We start from the raw sequence: 15,418 nt of genomic DNA, 5'->3' as shown, positions 1-15,418 counted from the left end.
TCTGACACTGCTTGGACTTGTAGTCAAACAAGGTGGTGTAGTACTGTTCAAGATGCTTGATTTAGTTTCTTTAGGTGAGCTCTAGATCTGATGGCATAACAATCATTGGTTTAGGTGAATCAAGGCAATGCTTGCTGAGCGAAATCACTGATTCAGCTCCTGGATATTATCTGACACATAGATCAAATCACTCCTATATGTAATTTTCACTCTATAAACCCAACACCCTCACACAAGAGAATCTGCCATATCTTTTCAGACCTCAAACAAGCCCAGTCAACTCCATTATTTTGACACTGTATAATGTATTCCCCACTATCAAGATTTCTAGGGGTAATTTCAGCAGTACATCCTACATCTTCTGTATATATTGTAAGGAAATCTGTTTTACCTGGGATTGGGGGTGCTGTAAGTCGGCCGCGGGGACGCCCGCCACGCCGGCCGCGGGGACGCCCGCCTCGTGGTTCCACCATCTTGCCTCCTTAGGACGCGCGCGCCCGCGTCTCGTTTCCTTTATTTTGACGCGGACGCGCGCGCGTCGATCCTGACGCGTGTGCGTCGATTTTGGCGCGAAAACCTTGGCGTCCAAACAGGGTATAAATAGGCCACTTCCACTCCCAGCAAACTGCCCGTGATAGAACTTGTTTCTGGTGCTCTGTTCTGAAGCCTTGTGCTATTTTGCCTGTTTGAATCTGATTATCCGTGTTTGACCCAGCCTGTACCTTGACCATCCTGAATTCTGTATCCTGACCTGTGCCTGATATCCGACTACTCTTCTGCTTGTACCCTTCCTGCTTGATACCCGGTTTTGACCCTTGCCTGCCTGACGACCCTTGCTTTCTGCCTGCCACGACCCAGCCTGTCTGACGATCCTTCTGCCTTATCCTTGTCTGTTACCGTGATCCTCGGTCCCAAAGACTCTAGCTACCAGCCGTGCCCCATTGCCTGCCAGAACACTTGCTTGAACCTCTCGTAAGACCAGGTGGCACCCGATTAGGCTGAGGGCTCCTCCCGAAGCTCAAAGGTGGTCACACCACTGGTGAAGCTTAGCTCAGAACCAGGATTCGAGCACTTGTTCTGGTGTTGGGTGCCGGCCGTGACATTATCACGGGCCATGGAGGACGACGATCACACCGAAGCTGCTGCCGCTGCTCCACTTCCATCTTCTTCCGAGCTGTTGCTAACTACGCTGCTGGAACGCATGGAGGAGCAGGAGCAAAAGCAGAACTATCTACTCCAGGGGTTTCATAACCTAACACGCCAGCTGGAACCCTCGCAGCAGCCAGCCAGTTCTGTTCCTACTCCTTCAGTGGGTTCCCTGCCTGATAGGGGTGCTGTATTCAGACCTCAGGAACCCAAGATTGCATTTCCGGCCAAGTTTGGTGGGGACAGAACCCAGTTTTTTGTTTTCAAGAAGCCTGTAAGCTGTACCTCAGCTTTTTCCCCCACTCATTTCCCTCTGACGAGGAAAAGGTCAGGTTCGTAATGACCCTATTAGTGGGTGACCCCCAAGTCTGGGCACTTAGATTGCCAGCCACCGACCCTGCCCGTTTCTCTTTAGATATTTTCTTCCGCTCTATGGCCATTCTTTACGATGACCCGGATCGCGCCTCTTCGGCCGATTCCGCTATTCGCAAACTACGCCAGGGTAAACGGGAGGTGGAAATTTACTGCACAGAGTTTCGTAGGTGGGCGGTGGAGACTGGCTGGAACGATGCAGCTCTAAGGAGCCAGTTTCGCATCGGTCTAGCCAAATCTGTCAAAGACAGCCTGGTCAATTACCCCCTATCTACCAGTCTGGATGACCTTATGTCTCTGGTTATCCAGGTAGATAGAAGACAGAGGGAAAATCGGGAGGAACAGGGTACTTCTTCTTTGTATAAGCATAATTTTAGTGCTAAGTTGTCAAACCCCTCTGTGTCTCAACCTCAGGAGGAGCCTATGCAGCTGGGCATCTTTCACCTCTCTCCTGAGGAAAAGGCACGGAGGCGGTCTCTTGGGTTGTGTTTGTATTGTGGGGAGAAGGGTCACTTCCTCAATCAATGTTCCAAGAGGCCGGGAAACGCTCTAGCCTAAATGGAGAAGGGGAGCTCCATTTGGGTGCAGGCGTTTCCTCTCCCCAATCTGCCTCCAAGGTCCTATTATCTGTTAAATTAACCTGGCCTACGGGCACTGTTAAATTGTCAGCCTTCATTGATTCTGGGGCGGAGGGTAATTTCTTGGACGCAGCATTCGCTGCTAAAAATAAAATTCCTTTGGTTGCCCTCAATCCTCCTTTGAGAATTCTGGCTGTCGATAAAAGACCCTTGGGATCAGGGGTGGTTTCCCAAAAGACCACAAATCTTTCCATGTGTGCAAATAATCTACACTGTGAGGAGATAGCTCTATACCTCATTGAGGGAGCTTCCTCTCCTCTTATTCTTGGTTTACCATGGCTCCAGAGGCATAACCCTCTGATAGACTGGGTTTCTAAGGGGGTGACTCAATGGGGTACAGGATGTAGTGGGGTTTGTTTTCCCTCTGTAGTAGCCACTACTTCTTTTGAGGGGTTACCCACAGCATATTCTGTTTTTTCTGATGTTTTCTCCAAAAAAGCAGCTGAGACCTTACCTCCGCATCGGCAGTATGACTGTCCTATTGATTTAGTTCCTGGGTCAATTCCTCCACGTGGTAGAACCTACCCTCTTTCATTGCCCGAAGCCCAGGCAATGAAAGAGTATATACAAGAAAATCATGACAGGGGCTTCATTAGGCCCTCCTGTTCCCCTGCGGGGGCAGGGTTCTTTTTTGTGGGTAAGAAAGACGGTGGTTTACGCCCCTGTATTGATTACAGGGGGCTTAACAAAATCACTGTAAAAAATCGCTACCCCTTACCATTAATCTCCGAACTATTTGACCAGGTCAAGGATGCTAAGATCTTCTCCAAGCTTGACTTGAGGGGTGCCTATAACCTCATTCGGATCAGGGAGGGGGATGAGTGGAAAACGGCTTTTAATACTAGGGATGGCCACTACGAGTACCTTGTTATGCCGTTTGGTCTATGTAACGCCCCAGCAGTGTTTCAGGAGTTTGTCAATGACATCTTTCGGGACCTGCTGGGGATATACGTAGTGGTCTACCTAGATGACATCCTCATCTTCTCTGCCAATCTGTCTGATCATCGTCTTCATGTTTGTGAGGTATTGCGTAGGCTTAGAGCTAATAACCTGTATGCAAAATTGGAAAAAATGTATTTTTGAGGTTGCTTCCGTACAGTTCTTGGGATTTAATATTTCTTCCAAGGGTCTCGAAATGGATCCAGACAAAGTAAGAGCTGTCCTGGAGTGGACCCAACCATATTCTTTACGTGCAACCCAAAGGTTCCTAGGTTTTGCCAACTATTATAGGCAATTCATTAAAAATTTTTCACTTATTGTGGCTCCTATCACAAATCTTACTAAAAAAGGTGCTGACCCCAGTATGTGGCCTCCGGAAGCTATCCAAGCTTTCGAGTTCCTCAAAAGGGAGTTTAGTTCTGCCCCCAATCCTCCGCCATCCCGATACAACACTACCTTTTATAGTTGAGGTAGATGCTTCTGAGGTGGGAGCAGGGGCAATTCTCTCTCAAAGGCACCCGACTACTAATAGGTTACATCCCTGTGCATTTTTCTCTAGAAAATTTCTTCCTGCAGAGGCAAATTATGACATAGGGAAAAGAGAACTATTAGCTGTCAAGTGGGCCTTTGAAGAATGGCGGCATCTATTAGAAGGGGCTAAACACCAGGTTACGGTCTACACTGACCATAAAAATCTGTTGTATATTGAGTCAGCAAAGCGTCTAAATCCCAGACAGGCAAGGTGGGCTTTGTTCTTTTCTAGGTTTAACTTTACCTTGACGTTTAGGCCTGGTACAAAGAACGTCAAGGCAGATGCTCTTTCCAGAAGCTTTGACTCAATATATTCTGAAACTGATGACTGTAGTACAATTATTCCGGGTGAAGTCATTGTGGCTACTTTGGAATCTGACCTCTCTTCTTTGTTATCCCCTGTTCAGACAGACGCTCCCTCTAACACTCCTGTTGGGAGATTTTTTGTTCCTGAAGATCTTAGAGAACAGGTTCTAAGAGAGGTTCATGATTCCAAGATGGCAGGACATCCTGGTGTAAGTAAAACTATTTCATTACTTACTCGAAGTGCTTGGTGGCCGACCTGTAAACAAGATGTTAAATCTTTTGTGGATTCTTGTCCTGTCTGCCAACGCTCCAAGACTTCTAGAAATTTGTCCCAAGGGTTACTGATTCCCCTCCCTATTCCTGAAAGACCATGGACCCATCTTTCTATGGATTTTATTGTGGAGTTGCCTGTGTCCCAGGGGAAAACAGTAATTTGGGTGGTGGTGGATAGATTCAGTAAGATGGGTCATTTTATTGCTCTTCCCCACCTCCCATCTGCCAAAACTTTGTCCGAACTTTTTATTCAACATATATTTAAGTTGCATGGGTTTCCCAGTAATATTGTTTCAGACAGAGGTGTTCAATTTATCTCTAAGTTCTGGCGCGCATTTTGCTCGTTAGTGGGGATCGATCTTTCTTTTTCAACCGCCTATCACCCACAAACCAATGGGCAAACCGAAAGAGTGAACCAGTCTTTAGAGCAATTTTTAAGATGTTTTGTGTCCGAAAATCAATCTTCCTGGGCAGAACTGTTACCCTGGGCAGAATTTGCCTACAATAACGCTACCCACTCCTCCACTGGGGAGTCTCCATTTTTTGTTGTTAATGGGTTACACCCAAAAGCCTTTTCCTTCTCTAATTCTGGTTCTTCTGTCCCTTCCGCTAATTCCTCTGTCGAACAATTTTCCTTGATTTGGTCCCAGGTACATGATTCCTTGTCTACTGCTACTTCTGCTCAGAAAAGGGCTGCTGATAAAAGACGTAGAGAAGCACCCCAGTATAAAGTGGGAGACTTGGTGTGGCTCTCTACCAAAAACATCAAGCTAAAGGTTCCTTCCCTTAAGCTGGGTCCCCGTTTCATTGGTCCTTACCCCATCACTACTGTTATCAACCCTTCGTCTGTTCGCCTTAAATTGCCTGTTAATTTCAAGATTTCTGATTCTTTTCATGTTTCTTTACTTAAACCTGCCGCTAATACTCGCCTTACTTCTGTTCCCCCTCCAGTGCAAGTTGACGGTCAGCCTGAATTTGAGATCCAGGAGTTCCTTGATTCCCGAATGGTACGTAACAAACTCCAGTACCTCACTAGGTGGAAAGGATTCGGTCCTGAGGAGAACTCCTGGGTCTCAGTTGATGACATCAAGGCTGATCGTCTTAGGAAGCAGTTCCATTTAAAGTTTCCTGGGAAGCCTGGGGGTCCGGTGTCCCCCCCTAGAGAGGGGGGTAATGTAAGGAAATCTGTTTTACCTGGGATTGGGGGTGCTGTAAGTCGGCCGCGGGGACGCCCGCCACGCCGGCCGCGGGGACGCCCGCCTCGTGGTTCCACCATCTTGCCTCCTTAGGACGCGCGCGCCCGCGTCTCGTTTCCTTTATTTTGACGCGGACGCGCGCGCGTCGATCCTGACGCGTGTGCGTCGATTTTGGCGCGAAAACCTTGGCATCCAAACAGGGTATAAATAGGCCACTTCCACTCCCAGCAAACTGCCCGTGATAGAACTTGTTTCTGGTGCTCTGTTCTGAAGCCTTGTGCTATTTTGCCTGTTTGAATCTGATTATCCGTGTTTGACCCAGCCTGTACCTTGACCATCCTGAATTCTGTATCCTGACCTGTGCCTGATATCCGACTACTCTTCTGCTTGTACCCTTCCTGCTTGATACCCGGTTTTGACCCTTGCCTGCCTGACGACCCTTGCTTTCTGCCTGCCACGACCCAGCCTGTCTGACGATCCTTCTGCCTTATCCTTGTCTGTTACCGTGATCCTCGGTCCCAAAGACTCTAGCTACCAGCCGTGCCCCATTGCCTGCCAGAACACTTGCTTGAACCTCTCGTAAGACCAGGTGGCACCCGATTAGGCTGAGGGCTCCTCCCGAAGCTCAAAGGTGGTCACACCACTGGTGAAGCTTAGCTCAGAACCAGGATTCGAGCACTTGTTCTGGTGTTGGGTGCCGGCCGTGACATATATGTAAGTGACTCATAAATGACTTGAACATGATTTCTCTATTCCGTCATAGAGATCTGATGATGCCAAGGGCCAGCTGTGCAGACAGCTTCCACGCCACTGGATGAAGGTTAAACAGCCTTACTGAACGCAAAAGTAAAAACAACTGCTTTGTGTTTCTAGATTCCATTTCTATTTATGGGAGCCACAGAAGAATCTGGTTTAGCAGCTTATCTCCTCATATGGAGAAAGGATACCACCGACAGCATCAATAAAATCTTTCACCACTTCCTAACAAGTTACACAGATGTCAAAGATATATTGTCCAGAAAGAGCATTAAAGTCATTAAAGTTTTCATTTGAAATGTTCCAAAGACAATGGCTTAGGTTGTGCATGTAGTAGATGTCTGGAATATGCCGGTAGTGTTTACACATCTTTCTAGTCAAGGCAGGGGCTCTCTGTTCTGTCACTGTTTAAAGGTGTAGATTACTAGGGTTATCATCTACTTTGGCTTCCAAGACCTGCCTTTTTTTTACATTCGTACCGAAAAAGAAGGTTTAACTGGTGCAATATATCTTAGCAGAGGAACATTGTTTACTACAGTGGAGACATCTGTGTCCCATGTTGCCCTATGGCGTCTGCACTATTTATCTGCTCTCAACGTTGTTGATATTTGAAACGTGACCAAGTTTGTCTAAGGCTTTATGCAAAAATTCTGGCATTTAGAAGACAGTTCCAACTGTGTTACAATTGCCATTCCTGGAGTATATGTCAGGAAAGCATGGAAAGGTTTCCATGATGAATGTGGTGTTTTTAAATACAATATCAATAAATATCAACGTTTCTTTCCATGTTCCAGGGGCTGTTAGCAGCGTGCCGAAATTTTTGAGTCAATAAAATATTCCTTTTTGGCATCTGGGAAATGTAAGGCTCCCTTGGGGGGTAAAATGCAGCAACAGACATTGGGACATTGGGATATTAATGACAGTGGAGCTGAAATAAAATTGGCATATTACAATGTAATGTTATTTAACAAATAATAATTATTGGCACGATATCTCTCAACTTGCTTGTTGCTTAGGATGTCTACCAATGCATGCTTCCCATTGAGTCTGGCACCCTGTAACTCTTATGCTGATGGCATAGATTGGACAAAGTTGCCAGGCATGGGGTTAATGGCACATAGTTTATTTTGTGCGTCCATGCTTGAAGGTAGAATCTTTAATTACTTTTCCAGCATGAAGTTAACATTCATTGAGCGTTGGTGCAAGCTAAAAATGCATAAGACTTTTTATATGACTAACTACCTTGAATGTTTTTTTTTGTTTTTTTTTAAAGTTTTTATTTTTGCAATTTTCAACAACACATCACATACACATAGACAAAAAATACAAAAAAGACAAATCATACATAATGGACGTGGAACCAGCAGACAGAATATCATCACACATAGACCCCAATCTTAATGAGCGGCTTCATATTCCAACCATGCTCCCCAGACGCCCTCGAACTTCTTGGGGCACCCTCTTGTGATATAAACCAATTTTTGGTAAGGAAGGACGTTGTTAACCTGACTTTTCCAGAAGGTAACCGTCGGGGGTTCAATCGACTTCCAATGCAAAAGGATAGATATTTTTGCATAATATAGCAGTTGTAGGTAGCAAAGCTTAATTGCAGGCTTCAGCCCTAAATTATCCATTATTCCCAAAAGACAAACTAACGGGGTTCTAAAACTAGGGACATCCAAGATCAGAGAAGTATGGTGCAGGACCTCACCCCAGAACCCCTGGATTCTCGGGCAGTCCCAGAATACATGCATAACCGTGCCTAACTCCTGATTACATTTGGTGCATTGGTCTGAAACCGTAGGATATATTTTTGCAAGTCCAGAAGGCGTAAGGTATACTCTGTTCAGAAACTTAGTTTGGATATACCTGTCTCTAACAGACATGGTAATGACTGGGACCTGTTTCAGTGCATCCGTCCACATCTCCTCATCCAGACCTGGAATATCCCTAGACCATTTATGTTGTACCCTGTCTAGTGGATCGGGACCAGCCCGTTCCAGAATGGCGTAGAACCAGGAGGTGGGTTTCCTTATGCCCTCTTTCCTCAAATAGACTTCTAGGGTAGTCTCCACAATTTCAATGGGCCGACTGGGAAATTGGGTTTAAAAGGCATGCCAGAGCGGGAGGTAGCGGAAAAACATGGAATGTGGCAATCGGAAAGTACGCTGAAGGCTCTGGAATTGTTTCAAATCCCCATGCTCACTGACATCGGCCAAGGTTTTGACACCCCGACTAGCCCAACAATTCACTTCCGGTATATCCCTGAGGTGCGGGAGATTACCATTCCCCCATAAAGGCGTCCAACAGGACCACACAGGTCTAGCCTTATGGACCAGCTTTAGTGCTCTCTGGAACACCCCCACCACTGTGGCCATTGGCACAGTAATCGAACACTGCAAGGAGGTACCTCTATATAGTAACTTAGCCAGAGCCTCTAAGGAGCCCATGTGTTGAAGGTTTTTTTTTTTAAATGAAAATGTATGTGCAGTACTAGTTTACTTGACTATGAAGATTTTCATTCATCCAGGCCATGGTATATCTAGTATAGGTAAATCTAAAAACAACTGGTTTTGATTACATTGATTACTCAGCAAGTCCTATTGTTTTTAGATCTACCTATACTAGATATACTAGCTTACTTGAATATTAGACATATTTCTGGGATCCAGAGTAATTTACAGGCAGGATTTCTGGAAAGGCCACCAAGGCCAATCCCCAATTCTCCGGTCCCGATGATGAAAATTTGAGAGAATAAAGGGAAGGGGACTGAGGCAACAAAGACAGTGGCCTAGGGACACTGTCTATGTAAATCCAGGCCATGTAATTTATCTTGTGGCTTGCATTCATAGGAACTTGAATATTAGACATAGTCCTCCATCCTATGGCCCTAAAGTTAAACCAGTGATGTAGAACCTACAGAATCACCAGCATCAAGAACAGTCAAGGCATTTTCTTGCTGCAGTAAACGGTTAGAGTGTAAATGGCTGCCCATTCATGGCCTACCTGTTGCTTATAGCTTCACAGTAGTAGTATTTGAATTTTTTTTAATGCAAGACCCACTTTGATCAGAGCCCTCCCTTATCTTATAACAATGTTAAATATATATAAGTATATATATCAGCCATAGTGCCAAGAATATCTGGAACAGCATTTCACTCCAAACCCCAAGTGGAAGCTGAATTGTTTGGAACATGGAGGCATTCCCCCTAAATCTTACCATAACTGAACCTCAGTCTGAGTCCTATTGCCATTGCTCCAGGCCATCCTAAAGAGACCAGACCCACAGTTTGGAAACCACTGCTTTAGTTGCAGATCATTCACTTGCACCAAAGTTCCCTCAGATTATCCTACAGTATAGCATACACTGGGGACTGACCAGCATGCATATTCATTTATTAACATAACCCTATCCCTTGTGAACTTTCTTTGTGCTAGAGTTCAATAAGCACTTGGAAAATTAAAGGGGAGCAAAGACCAAAGCATTCGTCGAAAATAGCTATTGTCCCATAATCCCAGGGTGGCCCATTCATAACATTCTTGGTGCAATGCATAATCTGTAGTGATGAGCGAATCTGTCCCGTTTTGCTTCACCGAAAAATTTGCGAAACCACAAAACAATTTGCGAAATGCATTGGAGTCAATGGGCGTTTTTACGTTCACGACAATTTTTATGTGCACAACAATTTTTCTCGCTCCAAATGCATTAACGTCCATGGGCGTTTATTTCATAAGGCAACTGTTTTTGTCCTAATGAATTAAAGTCAATGGGCGTTTTTTCTTATGGAAACTTTTTTGTCCAAATGCATTAAAGTCAATGGGCATTTTTTCTTACGGGCATTTTTTCTCCGCACGTGGCAAGATGCGGAATTTCGCAGTGAATCCATGGCTGGCGAATAAATTTGCTCATCACAGATAATCTGAGTGTCTGTTATCCATATATTTGCACAAAGAAGGCACATGTACATCATTAGACGTTTACTGCAGCCCTCAGCCTTGCAACCACATCATTGTATAAAATTTAGACACATTATTTAATTATTTATTAAGTGATGCTTTTAGTATTTATGTCAGGACTTGACTTCCTGCCAGTGATGCTGTTATAGATCTACAACTCCCATCAACAACAGCTACAGACATGCATCAAACATCCAGTGCATCCTATTGACTTATAGGGGTTTATGGGAGTCATGTTCCTCACTTCCTCAGATCTAGATATAGGGTCTGTACATGCAGGCCCGGATTTGTGGAAAGGCCACCTAGGCCCGTGCCTAGGGCGGCAGGATTTTAGGGGGGCGGCATGCTGCCCAACTACACCCACATTGGTTCAAAAACACAGGTGATGCAGTGGAGTAAATTTCCCATGCGACAATCCCCATTGCTCTGGTCCAGATGATGAAAATATGCACGAAAAAAGGGGAGGGGACTGGGGCGACGAACGCCAGTGGGCCTAGGGGCGCCCACTATGTAAATCCGGCCCTGTGTACATGATCAATTTATCATGTATCAATTTTTTTTATTATTGAAGTAGAACACCATTTAATAATCAGTTGTTGTGGTCTTTGGAAATCTACAGAAGTCTTTAACTTTTATTTTTGCAAAGGTACAAAAATAACAGGAACCTCTAGGGGGATCAAGCTTGCACTGGTGAAGTAACCTAGAGCAACCAATCAGAAATTTGCTTCAATATCCAGATATAAGATTGCCTACTATTGGTTACTAGTGTATACGTCCAACTGAAAACTGGGAGAAAATTCTGTATGCAAGCACAAAAAGCATCAATACCTCCTCCCATCCCAAAATCATTTAAATCAATATACATTTTACGTAGTTTTACACTGCGCATTGATTTCAGTTGCAAATATAATGTTTATTCTGTCTTCGGCGCCCCCTTAAATAAATATATTATAGTTTAAAAACAAAAGATAACGCATGGGGCAACTATACAGCTACGTTTCTTATGCTCTACAGCATCTACCAATGTGCTGCTTTAAAAATGTTTACGCTTTCATTAAAAAACTAAACCCAAGAGCAATTATTAGATTTGCTAACAATTCCAACCTCTGTTCTAAGAGCCTAAAAAGCTTTTTATCATTAAGGCTTAAATCCCATGTCCCTAAAGCATTTAATGGAAAGTCAAGCTGTTCAGTGTCCCCCAAGGCATCTGCACCTCTCATTTCTGAACTTAGCCATATCCTGTAGCAAATCTAGCGGCTTGTGCATAAACATCACACCTACAGCACATGAATCAATCCCCCTACCTCCAGGAAGCTCCGCGGGGCCACAGGTTGCTCGGTATTCATTCACATCCACTATCCACAATTTCTTTTGGCAGAACTTCCACAGCCCGAAATGGGCGGCTTCGCACGTCAAGCTGTGGTTTTGCTTGTATGTGTTGACCTCCACCCAAAACTCCGTCCCAACTGCCAGCACTGTAAGAGTCACCCCAACCAGGGCCACAAAAAATGCCAGCTTGATCTTGCCCTCCTGGGCATCAGTTAGACCCTTTCCACGTTGGCCTCTACCTCTTCCTGAGAAACGTTGCTCCTCCTCTTGCATGAAAAAATTAGGCCACATCATTTGTGTGATTACAGATTTTTTGCCCCTTAAAATAAGAGGGACGGCGAAAAAAAAAAGAAAAAAAAAAGATCAACAAAATCTGTTGGATCTCACAAGGTTTTTTTTCCTTCGGTGTCCGCTCTACCTTCCTTCTTTTCTCCCAGTATTAAGGTTGCTGAAAAGGCAATCTGCTGTAAGTTTCTCAGGCTACAGAGACGCAGCAGGGACATCAATGTGCTCTCCCTCTTTCTGCTTTTTCGCTCTCCCCCTGTTGCTGCTACACACAGACGCACACACATAGACTGGAAATAATCTCTGCACCTGTTACATCCATCAGATCTCCCAGGCAGTGCTGTTATTTTAAGGTTCCCTTAAAGGCACTTGCCTCATGTCCAGGCGACAGAGAGCAGAATCAGGCAGAAAGCAAGTTAACTTATTCCCAGTTCAGCCCTCGCTAATGGTGCACCTGCTTTGGCTTCTGCTACATCCTATCTGTATCTACACTGCATGTTCATAAGCTCTTGGATCTGGGCTGCTTTTTATCATGCACTGCTTTCAGCGACTCACTCTTCTCCTTCCCTCAAATCCCACAGCCACTTAAGCGTTTCTGCCAGACTGAAAGGAGCAGCTTCTGTAGGGTTCGGTTGGGCCTAATTGTGTCCAGATTTCCGCTCTGCTTGGGCCTGGCTATTAATTAGGCTTTCATCTACTTACGCTTTAAACTAATAAGCAACAGGCAATGAAAAAATCTACTAAAGCAGCCCTCCCCCTCTCCACTCAAAATAAAATGCACAAGGAATTATCTTGGTTCAGTGCTTCCAAGATGTCTCCCAGCAAATAATTTATTGATCTGGGAGAAAACACGTGCCAAATGCTTTACAGGAAAACAAATCTACAGGGAAATCCTTCGGCTGGAAGAAAGAAATGGATTTCAATGTGTTTGTGCTCGGCAGTGGTCTACTGTCTCAGGCACAAATGCCTCCAGCTCTGCCAAGACTAACTGATATGTATACAGCAAACTGCATTTTTATGAGGTTTTTTTCAGTTGATGTATAGATCTCTCTGTAATACATTATTTATTGGGACACGGAATCGTATGGTAGTAAGACTCTTCTCAACTTAGATAAATTATTTCACTTTATTTTCACTTAGGTAAGTGAAAATAAAGTGAAATAATTGATCTAAGTTGAGAAGAGTCTTACTGCCATACGATTCAGTGCGAATATTCAAATTACTGCTCCCTTGAAACTATCACTTAAAAGAGTTTTGCAGAGTTCGGAAGACGCTTACAGACTGGAACCGTTTGAGACAGGGATCCACAAGGATGGAATTCCAACCGGGAAAAAGAAACCCAGCAACCTTCAAACCAGTGCTGGTTGCAGAGAAAACCGCCGGACATGGAGACCATCATACGACCAGTATATGCGATCTTGAAGTACAATCCAGATGAGGGGCTTCCACAGTACTTCACCATATAAAGTTTTCGTTCGGCAGGTATAACCCTGAGGAGGATTCCGTCCCAACACATTTACATTAGGCATGCACCGAATCCACTATTTTGGAATCGGCCGAATCCCCAATCCTTCATGAAAGATTCGGCCGAATACCGAACCAAATCCGAACATTTTTTACTTCCTTGTTTTTTGACAAAAAGTCACATGATTTCCCTCCCCACCCCTAATTTACATATTCAAATTAGGATTCGGATTCGGTTCGGCTAGGCAGAAGGATTCGGCCGAGTCCGAATCCTGCTGAAAAAGGCCGAATCCCGAACCGAATCTTGGATTCGGCACATCCCTAATTTACATAAGCGCTAACTATCACTTGATACACCGGTCACTTATTAAAAAGATAACACACTATCAGTACACTGTTTTCTTTGTAGGCACCCACGAAGCCTTAGAAGTTCTCCGCTACCACTTACCATTTACTTTAACTTAGGGACAAGTGGATCCCGGAACATAAGCTGGTGCTGCTGCTAAGCTATTCCCTGCATTAAGCGTGGAGTTCACCTATACTGTACTAACATATTGCAATTAATGCAATGCTCGGACCTGGGGTTTTCCACATAACAGATCTTTATACTTTGGGGGTTATTTGAGTTTCGACAATTAGAGTTTTCGAGTTTTGAGTTTTTTCAATTTGGGTTATGAGTAGGGATGTAGCGAACTGCCGATTTGGTGTTCGCGAACACCGGCAAAAAATGCGAACGTTCGCGAACAGTTCGCGAACTTCGAACACCCGCTAAAATCGAACGATCGAAGGATTTTAATCGTTCGATCGAAGGATTTTCATTCGAATCGAACGATCGAAGCCAATGCTTTTCATTGGATCGAATGCTTACAATCGTTCGAACGAATGGAAATCGTTCGATTTTTAGCGGTCGAAGGAATTCGAATGGTCGAATGGTCGAACGATCGAACGCGAACTCAAACTGCGAACGTTCCCAAACGTTCGCGAACATTCGGCGGACGCGAACGGTCGAAGTTCGCGCGAACTAGTTCGCGGGCGAACAGTTCGCTACATCCCTAGTTATGAGCTTATTTGAGTTTATGCGAGCTATAAAAAAAACTCTAACATTCAACCTCTGATAAATAACCCCTCTTAAGTCTACTAGAAAAATCATGCAACTATTAAATGAACATAATAGGCTGGTTTTGCTTCCAATAAGGATTAATTATATCTTAGTTGGGCTCAAGTACAAGGGGCTGTTTTATTATTACAGAGAAAAAGGGAAATCATTTTTAAAAATTTGGATTATTTGGATAAAATGAATGAGTCTATGGGAGATGGCCTTTCTATAATTCGGAGCTTTCTGGATAACAGGTTTCTGGATAACAGATCCCATACCTGTATATTTCTATATACATGTACAGAAATTAAAAGATTTCATAGAGATATGTAACCCTAGGATATTTTGAATTTTACCCACACACTTCTAGGCTCAGTAACAAAGACAAGGTGCAAACATTTTGGGTCAAAGCAGCATATTGTTTGCCCTATGTAATTTGCCCCCATGGAATTTGCCAGTTAGTGCTCCTAGAGGGGTGTTGAGGCAGTAGGGCTGTAGATGGCATATGGTCAGTTCATGGAACTCCCCTATTTTTCATGTTGTTTAGAATCTGGGGAGAGATAGGGGATTGAAAGTTCTAGGGAACAAGTTCTTAAAGCCTCCTCATGACTTAAATAGAGGGCTCCCGTATGCCTGACAGTACTGTACAATGACTTTTGTGCCAGATGTTTTATAATGGTGAGGGTGTACGGTGCAGATGTAGCGATGGGCGAATTTGTCCCATTTCACTTTGGTGAAATCCTCGAAATGGTAGAAAGTTAGCAGAATGTGAATTTTGATTTTGTGATACTCACGTCAATTTTGCCAGCGGTTTTAAAGTCAATGGGGGTCCGAATAATGTTGACGTACTCCGGTTTTGACGCAAGCATCTTTTCCAACGTGCGTTCAAAACTTTTTGGTGCAGTAGACTTTTCGCTGTGAATTCGTGCCTGGCGAATTTATTCACCCAACACTATGCAGAAGCAGTGCTTAAATGCTAATAATGAGTCAATCAAGTGCAATCCTTAGCACTCCTATATTTATGCCAAGCTCTTTTTAAATGAGTCCGACACTGTACCCCACTTGTAGGCCCCCCATGACCAGTTTGAATGTTGAACTTACCATAGGATCTGAATACATGTTCCTCACAA

At 44.2% G+C, this 15,418-nt stretch overlaps 1 protein-coding gene across 1 annotated transcript in view; it reads right to left on the bottom strand.

The window, feature by feature from the left end:
* LOC108696779 (voltage-dependent calcium channel gamma-6 subunit) overlaps positions 1 to 12,466 on the bottom strand; it is an 86,650-nt gene extending 74,184 nt beyond the window's left edge. The window contains exon 1 of the mRNA XM_018226417.2: positions 11,419 to 12,466. Coding sequence (XP_018081906.1) covers positions 11,419 to 11,737 — 319 coding nt within the window. The 5' untranslated portion in view covers positions 11,738 to 12,466. The remainder of the gene's footprint in view (positions 1 to 11,418) is intronic.
* Between the last annotated feature and the right edge of the window lie 2,952 nt (positions 12,467 to 15,418).

The sequence above is a fragment of the Xenopus laevis genome, chromosome 7L (genome assembly GCF_017654675.1).
Source record: "Xenopus laevis strain J_2021 chromosome 7L, Xenopus_laevis_v10.1, whole genome shotgun sequence".
NCBI lineage: Eukaryota > Metazoa > Chordata > Amphibia > Anura > Pipidae > Xenopus > Xenopus laevis.
This window is presented reverse-complemented; position numbering and strand designations above follow the sequence as displayed.